General features: G+C 33.9%; 1 protein-coding gene across 1 annotated transcript; it reads right to left on the bottom strand.

Moving 5' to 3' along the window:
* Positions 1–3,559: 3,559 nt before the first annotated feature.
* Positions 3,560–18,394, bottom strand: LOC117323581 (intracellular protein transport protein USO1-like). Its single transcript, XM_033878888.1, has 9 exons — positions 18,303–18,394; positions 14,827–14,964; positions 13,138–13,305; positions 11,700–11,921; positions 10,209–10,376; positions 5,493–7,406; positions 5,122–5,196; positions 4,526–4,750; positions 3,560–4,005 (listed from the first exon to the last, which is right to left on the bottom strand). The coding sequence occupies exons 1-9, from the start codon at positions 18,313–18,315 to the stop codon at positions 3,794–3,796; spliced, it is 3,135 nt and encodes a 1,044-aa protein (XP_033734779.1). The 5' UTR covers positions 18,316–18,394; the 3' UTR covers positions 3,560–3,793.
* Between the last annotated feature and the right edge of the window lie 2 nt (positions 18,395–18,396).

An 18,396-nucleotide genomic window follows, 5' to 3' on the forward strand; every position in this document is an offset into this window, starting at 1 on the left:
ATGGTTATCTGAGTTTATTCATTCTTTTTGCTACCCCGCAGGTACATATTAATGCTCGAAAATTGAATGTTTCTATTGATATAATAATTGTCAGTTGAATTTTTTTCCGTATCGGAGAAGATAAGGCTGCAAATGTCAACTCGATTAAAGTTTGTTCAGAGACAATAGATATATATAGGCAATACATGGATTTCATTAAACGATACCCACAATTAAAAAAAAAAAAAAAAAAAATCAATTCATGGGCCCACTCGGATAGTATTTTCTCTCATCCCTACCGGTATCATACTGGTCTGTCCAGGTAAATACACCCATGCTTGCTGTGTGTGTATTACCCCGCTTCCGGTGTAGGATAGCCACGCGCGCGCAATGATACAAAAGTAGGTCGCCGAACCGAAAGTAGATCTATCTATAGATTTGTAAACACATCGTCTGCTCCATGTTATGTAATCAGATAATAATTTTTTTTATCTATGATATAAATTATGTAAAAAAGACACGTTCTTTTATTGTTTTTTATTAATAAAACATGGAACTATATTTTCGCGCGAAAGGACACACTAGCTTGGCCGACATCAAGTGATTTGGCTTCGCTTGCAATGACAGGGCTGCTCAAACAACGTTAGACTGTGGAAATGAATGGTTTCCTTCGTTTTTAGAACAGCAAATGTAGTTTGCATATATGGGGTATGGTAAATCTTTTTTTTATTATATGCAGTAGAAAAAAAGTTTGGATTGAGAAAAAATGGCGTCTATCTGAGAAAGCTATCGACAGATAGTGCCTATTTTTGCATATTTTAGGTTGGGGAATGAGAGAAAAATACTCAATCATATGTGGTTCATGTAGGATAGGGATATTTCACCCTCTGGGTCACAAAATGTGGTAAAACCCTCGGCGGAGCCTCGGGTTTTACCACATTTTGTGACCCCTCGGGTGGAATATCCCTATCCTACATGACCACATATGATAGAGTCTTATATTATAACATAGTTATCATTATTATTGATATATTATTATGATACGTAAGGACATTTAAAACATACTAAGTAAGCTGATGAAAATGTAACACATCCCCAAAACAAAACACTCATGGTTACAGTCCATTGGTTCTCTCAACAAATACTCACTGTATATACATATGAATCATGCAACTATGACCCTGTGTAAGACACGACAAGAGTGGTAAATCACTTAAAACTGATTGAACCCATTACATTCCTACTAGCAACGTACACTGACAAAGGGTATCGCCAATGAATACAACATTTGCTAATAGTAATTCATGCTAGGACAATATAATAAAAATAGGTGAGATATTCATCAACTATCAAAAACGTCTGTAAGACAAGGTGTAATTGTTTACAAACGTCTTCTGTTGTTATCATATATTAAATATATTACCGTTTTAACTAAGTTTCTTGCTGATAAATAATTATTAAAATAAGAAGTCCATGAGCTTTAACGATCATCTTACTTTTAGTACTTTTTAGACTCTAGTGCTTTTGTAGTATTCATACTCAGTAGCAAGTACAAGTAAGGTCCGGACTATCTCATGATCATTTTAAGAATGTCTTAGCTGAATCTCATCTCATTTAAACTTGAGAAGAAAGTTGATATGTCTTCACGAAGGTGACCATACATTTGGTCAGGACCATTTCAGGATAATTCTAGGCAAGTTTGAGCTGAAACCTAAAGATGGAACTTAAGAGGAAATTTGAAATATGTTTTCAAGATGGCAGCCTTATCGGCTGTCTTGGATTTTGAACCGACCCGAAAAAAATAACAGATGGCCCAAGCCATCTCAGGATCACCTCAGAATCATTGCAAGGTTTAGGTAAATGCCACCGATGGAACTTGAAGGACGTTTAAAATAGATGTTGTTCAGGAACGCCATGACAATCGTGTTGTAATATTCCGTGGCTGCTGTGTCATTTTCAACAGACCGAAAAATAATAATGCTTTGTCGGATTCCAGTCATTGACGTCCTTACCAATTTCCAGCTCAATATGGCACTAGTAGTATTGGTAAAAAATGAGTTAATAATGTGTTTTCAAGATATGAACAGCTATGGAATCTTCGATTTCAGACCGGCTTGAAAAGTATCACTTATTCAGGATCATATCACGATCCTTCCGGTGGAATGCAAGAGGTGTTCACCTGGCGAAAAAACGACGTTTTGTATACTCTCCTTCATTATCACTTTCACCTCAAGCAACAGCGGATTTGAAGAAAAGGTTTGAATTTGTTCTTCGAGATGGTGGTCATCTTTGATTTCGAACCGACCAAACAAAAATCAACATTTGGCCAGGATCATTAAAGGAATCCTACTGGTGTAACTTGAAAGGAAATTTGAAATATGAAAAGTTTACACACAGCGGAAAAATCATGATGGTTATATCGGTTATTTTGACCTTAAATATCATCATTCGCCATATGTACATTCACTTCTATATAATACAACAGTGTACTATCAAACGGTGTACAAGATCAAGTTTCGTAATGATGATATGATTATGTTGTATTTATTATCATTGATTATTGATTATAAGCTGTCATACTTGTATGCTTACATATGTGTGAGTTATAAGGCTTCAAGTGAAATAAACATTAATCAGAATAAAATGCATCATCAAATTAGTTTCAGGAAATATTAAATATGTCATACATGTAATTATTTTGTGTAACTTAAGATTCTAAAGCAAGCTAGAATTGTCGAAATTATCACATGATGCTTACGATAGGTATCATTTTTGCATTACCCTGTATGTCATGGAAGTAGTTGATTGAGTTAATTAAAGAATAATTGAGCAATCACTAACATTTTTTTTCGAAGAATCTTAGTAAATATGTGCGAAACAATACCACGGATTCTGTGCTATTAGACACAGATATTATATCTGTTAAAAGAATTACTACTGACATTTAAATATTATAAAATATATAAATTTATCTAATGCTTTGGTCATTACGTAAGCTTAGGTAGTTCTTTCGTGGAAAAAAAGTCCAAAGTCAATTAAAATCAGATTGATGACGAAATATTGATGGTCACGTTATATGTAACACAATGGTAAACTGATAGATATGGTGATGTAGTGACGTACCATTAAGCAATAACTTTAGATAACTTTTACTATTCAAATAGACTATTGATATCACTAAAACTAAAAAACCAACCTTTGATAACAACGAAAAGTAAAGCAGAACACGAATATTATTAAGGCATTATTATATTTCATTAGAAGTTGTCAGTTTGAACGATTCAATAAATGATTGTTTATAGTTAATAGTTTGTTTTTGTCGTTTATGAGCTGAGATGCGAATACAAAATTTACAGGATAGAGTAAAATGTCAATTATTTCAATATGTATCACTTATACATGCAAAATGATATCAATAATTAACTTGAATCATCTAAACCTATCAAAGCACTAACATATTATGAAATGGAAATCAAGTTTTATGAAAGTTTATATGGGATAATTGAACTTTGATCTCTATGCCCTTTTAAATTTTTTTGGCATGAATTTTACTCAATGCTATTCGATTATCTCAGAATAGAGGCACTATCACTTATTTTCAAAGCGAGAAACAATTATGCTAAATACATGTACATACATTAAACAATGTTGTTAATCAATACGGTATCACACAAACAACTAATTTGTCTACAGTTTACATTTTCTTTCGACTTGAGTAACAGCATGTCTAAGAACAGCCAGATCTTGCTTGTTCACTTGATACCTAAGAAAAGGTTACCTCGTTTTTTTGTCTTGTCTCTGCGAGAAACGCGTTTCAACATTTCGTGAGGATTGCTGCCATCTTGGCCATAGTTGCGGTGTTTAGATCACATTCATACAAGCCGCTCTCACTACTGAAAGCCATGTCGACGATAGCACCAAGCTGTCTGAATTCCTTGCCAGTGACACGAAGACTCGTGGGTGTCAATGATGAGAGATTTTCCTTATTGGTATGGTGGAGCACCAGCACTGTTACATCACTGCCGACTGAGGAAAAGAACCGATTGTAATTAAACAGTTAAAACAAATTGAAATACATATAAAATACAATACAAATGACATAAGTAACACTCCATTAAGTAATACAAATGAATGTCATAATTCACATCGACTCTTAGGGGTCCTGAGTTTGATTCCTATAGAAAGCTTATACGAAATAACGACATCTGTTGCATGAACTTAAGATGGAAACGGATTCGTATATGACTGGTGGACAATCTGTTGCTGAGAGTGAATATTAAATATTTATTTCATCGTTAAAACAAAAACAAAAAATACCTTCATTTGACTATGAATAATGTATGAACTTTGAATAATCGCTATTCATCGTTCTGCCATGGTTCTTCAACTTCCGTGTCTCCATGACTCCAATTGCACAACACCAGTTTTTCAAAGTAGTTTTATCATGTATCCTCTAGATAATAAATGTTTTGAGAATGTCATTTTTGTTGCTATTACATGTAATTAACTTCTGTTACATAAACTAACCAGTAGTATATAGCTTTACCTTCGATTCCCAATAGTGCGTCCTGTATGTTTGTTCCAACTCTTGACATGTTCAAACATAACACGACTAGAGGACCTTTCGGAGTGTCGGATCCCTTATGATATAGCTTGACAGCAAGACTGAACTTTGTCATGTCAATCATCAGCTCTAAACGTTTGGACATTTCTTTCGTCACCATATCAAGCATTGTCTTTCCAATAGAATTACCATACCGTATTCCTAAAACTGTAACATAATGTTTATATGGGACAAGTATAATTATGTTTAAGACGAAAGAGTATTTAACATAAAGTTAGGTCCCTCTTTAAACATTGTAAATATGATTATGCAACGATGACACTCAGAGGTATCAAGTATTTGAGAAACAAAACATATTCAATAGTTTATCAAAGAAGGAAATTAATAATATTATTCTTTCAAAGCGAAGTCAAATTTGTCATAGTTTGAAGGCTCTATCGTTAATTACCAATTTTGTTAGAGAATAGATATATTTGCAAGACGGGCTAAGTTGTCGTTTACTCGTATAAAATATCGGAGACAATGGCAATGCATATGACTAATTTCAAAATATTGTAGTGTATATATCATTAACATACCTATATCTTTCTTTTTTGGTTTTCGTAATTCTAGTATCTCCTCTTTCATATGTTGGATTTCCTCTTCTTTTTCGCCTACGGAAAACAGACACGGGTACAAACAAAAATAATCAAATACAGTTTCCTGAACTAGTTTCATAACCGAATCAAACTTCAACGGTACAGTTGTTCATGTAAGGGAGTTCCTTTAATGACGTGAAGATGTTTTCTGTAATCATATAAATTATTACACTATTATTATCAATAAATTGCCATCACTGAGCAAAACCTTATGTTAATAGTTCTTAAAATTAAAAATCAGTTAAATCAAAGAAAAACAGCGTTCGAGCAAAAACTGTTGAACGTAACATATCAATAACATTTTAGCTTACAAATATTGTGGTTCAACTCCTCAATGTTGCATGACAGAGAATTGAGATCTTTTCTGGATTCAGTTTGCAATCGATCTAAATTCTCTTGTAGTGTTTCATTCTCTTCTTCCAGTGCGTGAACCCTAAACGTCAAACGTTCCTTTTCTTTCTCATTTTCCTCAAGATCTGACGTCATTTTTGCCTTTTCCCTTTTAAGTGTCTCAACATTTCCTGTCATTCGTTTCTTTTCTTTTTCAAGATCTGACATCAGATTTGTTTTTTCTCTATGAAGTGTCTCAATATTTCTTGTCAAACTTTCCTTTTCCTCCTCGTTTTTCTCCAGATCTGACTCCAGTTTTTCTTTTTCTTTTTCTAGTGACTGAACAGTTTTTGTCAAATCTTCATTTTCCTCACTGTATTTCTCCAGATCTGACATCAGTTTTGTTTTTTCTCTTTGAAGTGTCTCAACGTTTCTTGTCAAATGTTCCTTTTCTTCCTCGTGTTTTTTCAACTGTGACGCAAGTTTTGATTTTTCTTTTTCTAGTGACTCAACAGTTTTTGTCAAACCTTCATTTTCATTACCGTATTTCTCCAGATCTGACATCAGTTTTGTTTTTTCTCTTTGAAGTGTCTCAACATTTCTTGTCAAAGCTTCATTTTCCTCACTGTATTTCCCCAGCTCTGACGCCAGTTTTGTTTTTTCTCTTTGAAGTGTCTCACCGTTTTTTGTCAAATGTTCCTTTTCTTCCTCGTTTTTTTCCAGGTCTGAAACCAGTTTTGTATGTTCTTTTTCAAGTGTCTCAACGTTTCTTTTCAAACTTTCCTTTTCTTCCTTGTTTTTCTCCCGATCTGACTCCAGTTTTGTTTTGTTTTTTTCTAGTGACTGAACAGTTTTTGTCAAAGCTTCATTTTCCTCACTGTATTTCTCCAGATCTGACATCAGTTTTGTTTTTTCTCTTTGAAGTGTCTCACCGTTTCTTGTCAAATGTTCCTTTTCTTCCTCATTTTTTTCCAAATCTGAAGCCAGTTTAGTTTTTTCTTCTTCTAGTCTCTTAACGGTTCCTGTCAAACTCTCATTTTCTTCCTCGTTTTTTTCCAGGTCTGAAACCAGTTTTGTTTTTTCTTTTTCAAGTGACTCAATAGATTTGGTTAAATCTTTATTTTCTTCACTGTATTTCTCCAGATTTGACTCCAGTTTTGATTTTTCTTTTTCTAGTGACTCAACAGTTTTTGTCAAACCTTCATTTTCCTCACTGTATTTCTCCAGATCTGACATCAGTTTTGTTTTTTCTCTTTGAAGTGTCTCACCGTTTCTTGTCAAATGTTCCTTTTCTTCCTCGTTTTTTTCCAAATCTGAAGCCAGTTTTGTTTTTTCTTCTTCTAGTCTCTTAACGGTTCCTGTCAAACTCTCATTTTCTTCCTCGTTTTTTTCCAGGTCTGAAACCAGTTGTGTTTTTTCTTTTTCAAGTGACTCAATAGATTTGGTTAAATCTTCATTTTCTTCACTGTATTTCTCCAGATTTGACTCCAGTTTTCTTTTCTTTTTTTCTAGTGACTCAACAGTTTTTGTCAAAGCTTCATTTTCCTCACTGTATTTCCCCAGCTCTGACGCCAGTTTTGTTTTTTCTCTTTGAAGTGTCTCACCGTTTTTTGTCAAATGTTCCTTTTCTTCCTCGTTTTTTTCCAGGTCTGAAACCAGTTTTGTATGTTCTTTTTCAAGTGTCTCAACGTTTCTTTTCAAACTTTCCATTTCTTCCTTGTTTTTCTCCCGATCTGACTCCAGTTTTGTTTTGTTTTTTTCTAGTGACTGAACAGTTTTTGATAAACCTTTTTTTTCTTCATCGTATTTGTCCAGGTCTGATCTCAGGTTCATATTTTTGTCTTTCAGACTCTTTGTGTCCTTCTCCAGGGTTTTTATTTGTCTATCTTTTTTATCTGCAAAGGAAACATTATGCCTATTTAGAAAACATATACGTAACAGGAATCATACATAGTAAACAAGCCCGCCTGAACGACCAGTTGTCTTTCTGCAACAATTTATAATAAACGATTAAGGTGAAAATCGCAAGGTCGTTGTATTGTTAAGAAAAATAGTTCTGCTTCTGTGCTGATAATAATTACAACGGAGTTATCAAAACTAAGCTGCAAAAGTATACGTATGTAACAACAGACCACTTCAGAGCGGGGTAGGTACATGTTTCAATGATGTTTTGATATTCATAATCAATACGCAGGTAAATTATTGCTAGCAGTATCTTTCAAATAAATGGATAAACAACTTGTTTTATTTTTATAATGATGCTAGTTCCAGATATGGCTCTGGATTTTTTGAATGGAAATAGAAGTTTGCTATTGGATTTGCTAATATTAGGCAATGTGTAGGTGAAATACACAAATAGTATGTCCCTGTAAATATGCAAGGTAACCTGGGGTCCATTACGGATACAGTACATATTTTCAATTGAATCCTACATAACAACGGTTTTCAGTTTTGTTAAATACCCAATGCAGTACCTCACCAGCAAAACCTGTTTGGAAGTCAGTAGAGTGTCTGCGGTCAAAAACGACTTTACAATACGATTCACTGAGAGCGTCGTCTCAGTAACCCTTGGCATACAAGGTCAGGTGTGATTACCGTAGTCGCTTCGTAAGAAGCCCTGGGTTTACAGGTAAAATAAATCTGAACGGATATTTTATTTCAGAAGTGTGGTCATGAACCTTAATGTTGACTTTGAATGACTATACATAATAAAATAATAAAACAATTCTCAGATTAATGCATTAATGAATGCTCCCTTTCATATACGTCCCGATATACGTATGCGTATACGTAAGCGGCTTAATTTTGAAAACTTTATTGTAAATATCCCTCATATAAATTTTTTACCAGTTCGGTTGACATTAATTTATTGTACACAGTGATTTTCTTTTAACTGCACTGATTTTTTGTTTTTGTTTTTGTTTTTTTCTTTTCTCTTTTTTTTTTACAGACTTTCTTATTATTCAAATCAGATACGTTCATAGGGTTAACTGCTGTCCTATTACAGCGCGCAACAAAATATCCCCTGTGTAGGCACAATCCACTAATTTAATGTGCTTTCAACTAAGGTCTAAACGATTTAACAACTGGTGTTTCTCTTCGAATTCAGAGAATAATAAAACTGATTAGTATCAAATGTCATCCTACAAGTCTTTATCCTACGGACATAATAAAAACAAATATAAAATCTAGTTTCGAAATGTACACTGTAAAAAATAATATGATATCAAACTAAAGCCTTGGAACTGTTGATACTGGTTTTCACACTTGAAATATATTAATTAGTTTTATATGAACTTTTGAGTGCCATCGTTATCATTTTGATATATTACAAATTTTGTTCACATTTACAATGTATATTTTAGTATTTGTCAGGGAAACATCTCTTGTAATGATGATTATATATTAATTCATGATTAACATTGGAATGTAATGGGAATAGCAAAGGCTTTATTCGTGAATTAATGAATCTATTCAACTTTTACCTATAATGAATTTTGGTTGTTTCTTATTGGTGTGATCCTCATAATTTTAATCAAAATTGACTTCAATTTTTGAAGACGTTCGGGTAAAATAGGATATGTGTTTTGTTAGATACCTTAAAAGCTTGCCCAGCTGTCTTTCTAGGACAACCACGTGACTAAGAGAAATGGCTTGTCAATAACTGTAACGATCGCTGCTATCACGTGGTAGAGAATATAAAAATGTGCATAATATATATTGAATTCAAAATTTGGAATAATCTTCTCCTTACACAGAATTTTATCATAATTTATTTATTTTACAAAATATCTAAAAAATATGCCACTTTAATATCAATCAATACGCTGGGTAAAATATCACATATCTTACCAAGAGTGTTATACAAATCTCTGTTCTTGGACTCCAAATCTGTCAAATTCATATTTGACGTCGTTTTATTTTCTTTTAATTTACCGACCTTTTGCTCGAGTCGTTCACATTCTTCTTTCAACGAGCGTACCTCGTCATTTTTCGAATCTGTTAATACAGGAATATTTCCATGACACTCCATTGTTATTTACTCTGGCACATCATTTATATATATATATATATATACCATTAAAAACAGGGAAATTTAATGAGTTTCAATCCATCATTGGATGTGACATTATATACCAAGAATGTGCCAATGTTGGTGTAAATGTGAAAAGAAATCAGGAATATCACTGACTTCAATGGGTGATATCAGTGGATCAATCTAAGTGAACCCACACACCAAGTTAGATGAACCCATGTTTCATGTAAGAAGTTCCATTGACCAGTAATGCCAGCGATCATGCCTAAACGATATTTCTTGATGTAGGTGGAAGGTAAATATGAGTCAGACTGACCTACTTTTGATACCTCGAATACCTATTCTAGGTGGGCATGTGTCCCAAATATGAAGTTCCAGTGACAAGAAGGCCGAAAGACATTTTCTTTGATGGAGGTCATAGTTGAAAATGTAGGTCAGAATGGCCTATGTTTATTCCATGCCACTCAGCATAACCCAATCCAAACTATGCCCTAAATATGAAGTTCCAGAGACCAGTAGTGTAAGAGACAATGTCCAGACAAGATAAAACGCAGACGGACGGACACGACCCAAAACTATTGCCCTGTCCTCCCGGTTGTCGATGGAGGACTTATAACATTCACATTATAAATAAGTTGCGTACAAATATCACATATCTTACCAAGGGCATCACGCAAATCCCTGTTCTTTGACTCCAGCTCCTTTCCCCGACTTTCGAGAACCTTCATATCCTGTTTTGATGTTTTCTTTTCTTCTTTTAATGTACCGATCTTTTGTTTGAGCCCTTCACAATCATCTTTCAACGAACGTACCTCCTCATTTTTCAAAACTGTTAATACAAAAATATGTCCATTGCATTCAATAGTTATATACTCATGCGAACGATGTTATATATCGATACTTTTCCTAGTAACAATCATATCAACAGTTCAAACATACCTTTTATAATTGTTTGATATGGAAACAAAACAAGAGACCCATGAGCTTAAAAGTTTTAATCATGTTACAATCTATGTATGCAAAGGATACTTATAACAAGTGCCTATATAAATAATAGTAAAGTTAAGTCCCTCCCAACAGTCCAATATTGAAACAAATAATGCTACAAATGTGATTTCCTATATAAAGTATTGCAAAGTTCACTCCCTCCTCAGAGGAAAACATGAAGCCCAGTGACCATGACATTTACAATCGAAATAATCTAATAGAGATCCTTTCATGCATGAAAAATATTTAATTCTACAATATCTTGGTCGTGGGAAAATGATATTTGAAATTTCACTTCATTTGAACCCTTTTTGTTTCACTTCCTAGGCCTGATGTTTAAGACTTATCATTTACAATTTTGGTTGGTCATTTGCAATTTTTATAAAATCTCATCTCAAAGGGTTCAAGAGCTTTTGAAATGTCGAAAATATCAAAATGGTAACGTCGGACTGGAAAAAGGTCACTGAGCTTCCCTTATGTGACCTCAAATATTAATGTGCGAAATGTTTGATTAACTGAGAAAAACTCAAAATATTCCCTTTTTCGCTCGGTTTCTTCAAGAAAAAATGCTTTTAACGAAGGAACGCAATGGTCAGATTTAGTTCTTTTCTTCGGAGGCTTTAAAGTATACTTTTGATTTACGAAATGATAGCCACTTTGTATGAAAAATAAACTAATGCAGAATGCGTCACACCTTCGCCGATCAGTACTCAATGTCGTACTTGAAGGTAGCCGACTTATCATAAATATTACCCCCTTTCACGTTTTAGACAGCGGTAAATACAGATATCACCACTATATTTTCTATATTTTTTTCTGTGCCCGGAATTAAAAAGAGGACAGCTAAATCTACTGTCGCGCAATATCAGATAAAACATCTTCAACGAACGAACGGCTCCCCCGACCGAACAGCAGATGAAGACAGCCATGGACGCTTATAAAACTAGAAAAACCATCTTCGACCAATATTTCGTTTCATGGATAATCTACAGGAATAAACAACGTTACCATTGTTTTCTTTCAGAACAACATGATCCCCTACACACGACTGAGCCATACTTTACCAGAATCACATGTCCATTAAATCATCCACATTCGCAGATAGCGATAGTGTAAGAGACTTTCCCAATTCAACCGGTTTGATAAGCAAAGTATTTGCACTAACCTACTTCGCCCTGTAAAACTGAAATTGTCGATGTTAACGTGGTGATATGACTTCGCAAATCTGTTATTTGCTGTTCATGGTCCTTTTGTTTTCTTTCGCTCTCTTGTTCAAGGTTTTGTAAACTTTTTTGGAGCTGTTCATTCTTCTCTTGAAGTAGTTTGGTTTCTCTCGTTATATTTTCCTTTTCGATCTTCAGTAGGCTTAGTTGATCGTCATCAGTGTCTGTATAATATGGACATGTCATATTTTAATTGGCTCTCATCACATATACATGTATATCATAGACATATTTGTTGGGCAATCAAGTGTGACCGTTTACTCTGTAATCCTGATCAAAGACGACAAAAAATAAGCTGCGTTTAATTAATATGTTGTAGGGTTCATAATATGTCTTATACATATGATTTTAATGTTTCAAAATAATCAAAAGATGTATATACACATGTACGCTAAAATCATATTTAAGATGTTTAACTGGATTTAAGGATGTTAAAGCCTGACCTTTTCTCCTGAAATATTTCCCGATGACCACCATAATCTGGTATGGTTTTACTAATGATCAGAATCTAAGAAATGTCAGCCATTTTGTCCACATGAGAGAATTGATATTGCTCGTAGAGTTAAACACGTAACTCAATTTACCACTTACCTGGCATGTTCCATTATGTAAATAAATATCATAAAACACCTTTGCGACATCACTGGTGATATATGACATCAAAATTTATCTATGTTATCGCATGATTGTAGAAAATTTGCCTGACCAATATAGAAATTCATTCGACGGCTTTCAGACACATTATCATATACATGTATATGAAAGCACTCGTGGCTATGTCAAATGGTAATATTGAACAAGTTTGATACATTTTCATAGGATAAAGTCATTGTGAGATCATTTGTATGTACCAAATTAAAACAAAATCACACAGCAAGTAAATTTTAGGTGCTGTCAAATACGGCCATCTTTGAAGGTGAAATCGAAACAAACGGCATAATGTTGTATTGAGATGGCCATACACCTAACTTAAAAACTTAAATTTTCAGTTTAGCACTAACAAAAAAGTTGATTAATCATATGCATAGCCGCTATTATATGATATATGAAGTGTTATCAATCCTATGATGATAATCATCTCATATAAAAAAATTGTAAACTTTACAAACTCCTTATAAACAATACTTTATCGCTGAAAAAATGCATAGCCGCCATCTTGTTAGATAGAAAATTAATTGTTTAGTTCATATTGTCTGGATTCACGTGATTACCGAATACGACAGCCAACAAAAAAATATTTTAATTACAATAAAAACAAATTTGCGTTTAACGTCTTCGGGATTATTATGCTTTTCTATATAATGCTTTTGTATTGTATAACATGGACATATATTTCCTAATATTTATATAAAAAACATGTTTAAAATATAAGATACTTACCCTGTGATCTATTTCTGTCCGATCGTTTGTTGTTCTCGTCTTTAGTTTCTTTTTGTCCATTAAGGTCTAGCTGCAGGCAACTTTCCCCCTTCTGGATTGAATCCAATTGCTCTGTTGTCTGACCCGTTTTTACAAAGGACATGCGTTCCATCTGCTCCTTTGTAATACCTTAAAGGATTTATATTGAGCTGGTCTTATATTGTTGTGATTACCTAGCAAAAATGTCATGTCTACATTTGAGAATAAATAATACTTTAATACAGCTATTTCCAAATAATATTAGCCAACAATATAAGCAAGAGGCCAAAACGGTCATTTGACGTTAACAGACCCTCGTGCTATTCAATTTCAACATATTTTATTGACTGATGTTAATATCAATATAGGATTGGACATCAGGCAGAGCCTATATAAGTCCTCTCCTTACATTTAACAGGTAAACAAACTTAAACATATTTACATACAACAAATATGAACTATATAATAAGAAGGGAGGTATCTTCATAGATTGTTTTGATTTTTGCATGAGATGATTGAATTTTTGTGGTAAGACGTATAGATATGCCTAATTGGTCAAATTGAGCTTATTCCCCCAACAGCTACAGGCCGACAGTCCATATGCATGACACTCGTGCTATCGTAGTATACACACTCAGTAGAAGTATAGTGATAGATAAGAAGCTTGGATTGCAGACCGTCCCCAACAAAATAACAACAATTGATAAGGGCCATCTCAGGAAAGCTAATGCTGAAGGGAATTTGAGAAGACGTTTAAGATGTATGTTGTTCAGAAAACCCATGATTGTGCAATCATGTTACAAAAAGACCGCCATTGATGTCGTGTCAACATTTTCACGAGGACGATACATAACAACACTTTGTTTGTTCCCCTTCCTTAATATTGCTACCACTTTTAAGGTCGATGGCACCAATAGAACTGGAGAAGAAGTCTAAAATTAGTTTTTCAACATGGCGGTAATAGTCGCCAGCTTGGATGTCGGACTGACCAAAAAGATAACAACACTTGGTCAAGGCTATCTCAGGATTATTTCAGGACAGTTATAGCTTAATCCCACTGGTGGAACTTGTGAAGAAAAGGTAATGTTCAGGAAAACCTTGATTACGCACGGCGCACACAGCACGACGGCTATAAGTGAAGCTGACCTTGGGGTCATATGGAAATTCGCTTTCATATTTTTGTGTGTTACAGCTCCCTAACATAAAGGAATATATATTAAAGTTAATCCTCATTTAAACTGTGCATCAAATACCCTAAGGTCAGCCTGCCATATTTCTGAGCATTGTCAAACTGAATTAAAATGTACGTATTCTGGACAAAAAGAAGATAAATGTATCAAGGAAAACATACTTAAAGTGCTATTAAGTTATGTAGATACAATTGTTTCCTGGCTTCAAGCGAACATTTGTTAAGAGGTAAATTACCACAGAATTTAACAAATTTTCTATTATATTAAAATGTCCAATAGAAACATCCATTAGAACAGTAAGAATTAATTATATTAGTATATGGCTCATTTTTCAATACATATGCATACATCAATACCTATCATTATATGAGGGCCCGACATACGTGATAATCCTGTGCTTTATCCAAACTGAATAATTAGAAAGTAAATAATCTGTGCTTGGAAATATCATCCAATATAATAGTAGAGTACTTTTACTTACGAAGGGCTCGATCTAAATCACGGTTTGTATTGGCTAGTGTCTCTTTCGCCTCTTTAAGTTTCCGGATGTCTTCTTCGTAACAGGTTTTCTGTATCTGATAGTCTTGTTTCAGTTGGTGTATCATGCGATCTCTTTCACCTTTAGAAATAAATTACTTTCACCTGATCGTTATGCCATATTGAATCTATGGTGGCGTATTTCTGCAATTGGGTTAATTTAAGTCATGTTACCGAAATATCACCTTTGGAGATAATTATGGCTACAGATACTATTATTTTATATTACTGGCGCAAATTTCAACAAAATTCATGACGTCATATCGCCTTATATGACATAATATTCCCTGTTTCCTTATATTAGCACCGAATTAGACCTTGCTCTGTAGTGTTTTTAAACTGTAAGGTATATTTGCACATTGCAGTTTATCACTTTGTAAAAGTTGGGACATTTCTGAGACAATCTCTGGAAACGAAGTCGTTTGTCTGAAAGATAACGTGTGCGGTCAAGTCCACGAGTCTATTAGAATTTAAAAGTTTGAATATATTTCAATTCATTCCGTGACAAAAAACCCATGTACATAAACAAAGTATACTGGAGCATTTGGTCTCCTTTAGGCGCCGTAAGATATTTCGACGGAATGGATCGGTTATAGAAGTCGCATGTATGTTGGACAGACGTCGGATGTACGGACTTGTGATTAGTATAGGCAATAAAATACGGACCCGAATAGTCCCTGGGGCGTTAAACTAGCCATCTCCCATTTTGCCTCGACATGGACCACCGACACAGACATTAGCACGTACACAACTAGAACCTGCATTCGATAGATGGTACATGAAACATACGATACATTGTACGGGATACATGATGAATGGTGTGTGATACATGCGATTCATGGTACTGGATACACGATACTCGATACGGGATACACGATGCATGGTAAGTTTTACACGAGCTACATGGTACATGATGCACATAATACATTGCACGGGGTATATGTTACTTGGTAAGGGGTATATCGCAAGGGAACACGATAATGCTACGGGCTAATAGAATACTTTTGACCTTTTCAGAATGTTTTTTCGTGCAAGTTTGACATTGATAATTGCTTTTAAATTCCTTCGTAATGTAATCTCTGCATGTATGTGTTGTTGTATGTGAGCTTTGTGTATAATGTGTAATTATGTTACTTAAGGTATTTTGGTGTTTTTTTTTTATAGAAAAATCGCTAATTAGATTATTTTCATTAACATTTTGTAAAACTGCAAAAAAAATCAAAAAAATCAGAGCATCGTAATAAATGAAACTTACATTGGAAATACTGAACACTGAACTCCAGCCCCCCTGTTGACGATTACACAAGTTTTTACCGTCATCGTGAGTCGTACAGAGTGTTGTGGGCTACCGACGATGGGTTTTTACCTGATCACGTGGACATTTACGCGAATTTCGCGTACTGCCCTTCGATACATGTAAATCAGCATAGGCAATGAATTCATTAAAATGTGTGTACTGTCATGATAGGATAAATTTAAAATATATATAAATATATTGACATCTATGTAGCATTTGTAAGCAAATATATATCAAAAAGTTACTTCAGTAGACCGTCTTCTGAAATTGTCCTGAAACACGCGTATACACGGAGTAGGACATGCATAACATGCACTTGTTTACATGGATGTGATTTTTCTTTGGAATGAATATGATACGTAACAAAGATTAATGATCATATCAAAATTATATGTTTGACTACAAGGGAGCATAACGATTTCCATAGTGATAAGGACATACACATCTGTACCTCTATCACACACAAAATTAACCATATTTACCTTAAATGTATAAACCAATAATGTTTTATGATATATATATAATCGTATGTATTACCCTCTTCCTAACGTCAAATTGTATGTAGGTCGTGATAATACTCTGTTTTTGAGTATAGCCATATCCATCTTATGTATAAGGAGAGATTCCAAAGTCCATATATATCATATGTATCACACACGCACGCATACACGTCCGCATATATTGATTACGAATTTGTGTCAAGTCCTTCTGCTACCATGCGTGTACATCATGCTTGAGAACATCAAACCTGTATATTAATATAATTTAAGATTTATTAAGTTTTTCTCTCGAGACATCCCTCAAATGTCAAAGTACGTGCCGGTGTCCTCATCAGGCAAAATGGGAGTATTAGTAGGAACATTAAAAGAAAAATGTATTTAAAGCAACAATAAAAGCAGCGATTGTAACGAATGCGATTGTATTTAAGAAAACTAATGAAATAGAAAATATTTCCATTCTAAGTAAAATGCAGATGAGGTGTACTCCTCCATAACACAACGGACTTAAATTCTCAGAAGTATCCAAGATTCCTCATGTATACAAAAACTTGTGAAACAGTGAACACGTCAATATCATAATCAAAACGTTAGACAGGTGATGTATGGTGTATTGTTGTACATAACAAAATTAACAGTGTTACACCAAAATAAAGAATAAACTTTTGTGTGCTTATATCTTTTATCAATAAACTAGGGTATTCAGTGTATATTTAGAATATTTATTAAGAATTTAGATATTATTTGTTATTATTTTCGTTGACCTAAATATGGACATATTGTCTGCAATCTGTTCCCTTGATCAAAGTTTATCCACCATATTAATTTGGACATACATTTAAATGCATACGTTGTATGCACCTTGTTAACACATGCAATTCAGAAAACATGACTTGTTTTAGCTTGCATTTCCTGTAAACCAGTGTTGAATGATTTCTTTCTGGCAAAACACAGCTAGGATTTATAAATAAGATTAAGGAATTGTTGTGTTTCTGCTACAATATACGTGTTTTAATTAAAACATGATCTCCATCGATTTAAACTGTATTTATTCTTATGACATCAACCGTTATTACGTCGCAATTTTCCGACTCCTGCCAACTGAACAATATGATGATAACACTCATTTAAATGTGTATTCTAATTTAGAGTACCTTTCAGAAGTTAGATTCAAAATAAATGTGTGAAATCAACAATGAATTATGTCGACCTGTGAGTGAAAATGAGTGAATGAAGAAGTTATTGATAATAACAATGAATATATTATACTATAGGAATATAATTTCTAGATCATACATTTTGAAAAGCGTGTTTTACCTGCCCTAATCTATTAGTGTATTACATGAAACGTTTGCTGTGTATAATATTTAGTTATTTTCATGATTGATATGGAACCATATTGAGAAATATTTCCATACTTCAATGCACGCGCACACCCACCCACCCATACCTTGAAAATATATATACTGTTCTTTGTCGTTGCGGATAAGCTACTATTCATTAAAATGAAAAAAAGATATATTCCTAAAATGAGCATAAAATCTAAGTTATACATCAAATTACGCTTAGTTTTATATAGGTTCACCTACAGCACCGGTATGGCGTTGAAATATATGATTTACCTACCGATTGTGAACATTTCTTGCTCTAGACGATTTTGCAAATTTTGTAATGCTTCCTTCTTCTTTGCGACTTCACTTTCTAAGGTATATATGTTTCC

The sequence above is a fragment of the Pecten maximus genome, chromosome 3 (genome assembly GCF_902652985.1).
Source record: "Pecten maximus chromosome 3, xPecMax1.1, whole genome shotgun sequence".
NCBI classification, from domain to species: Eukaryota; Metazoa; Mollusca; class Bivalvia; order Pectinida; family Pectinidae; genus Pecten; species Pecten maximus.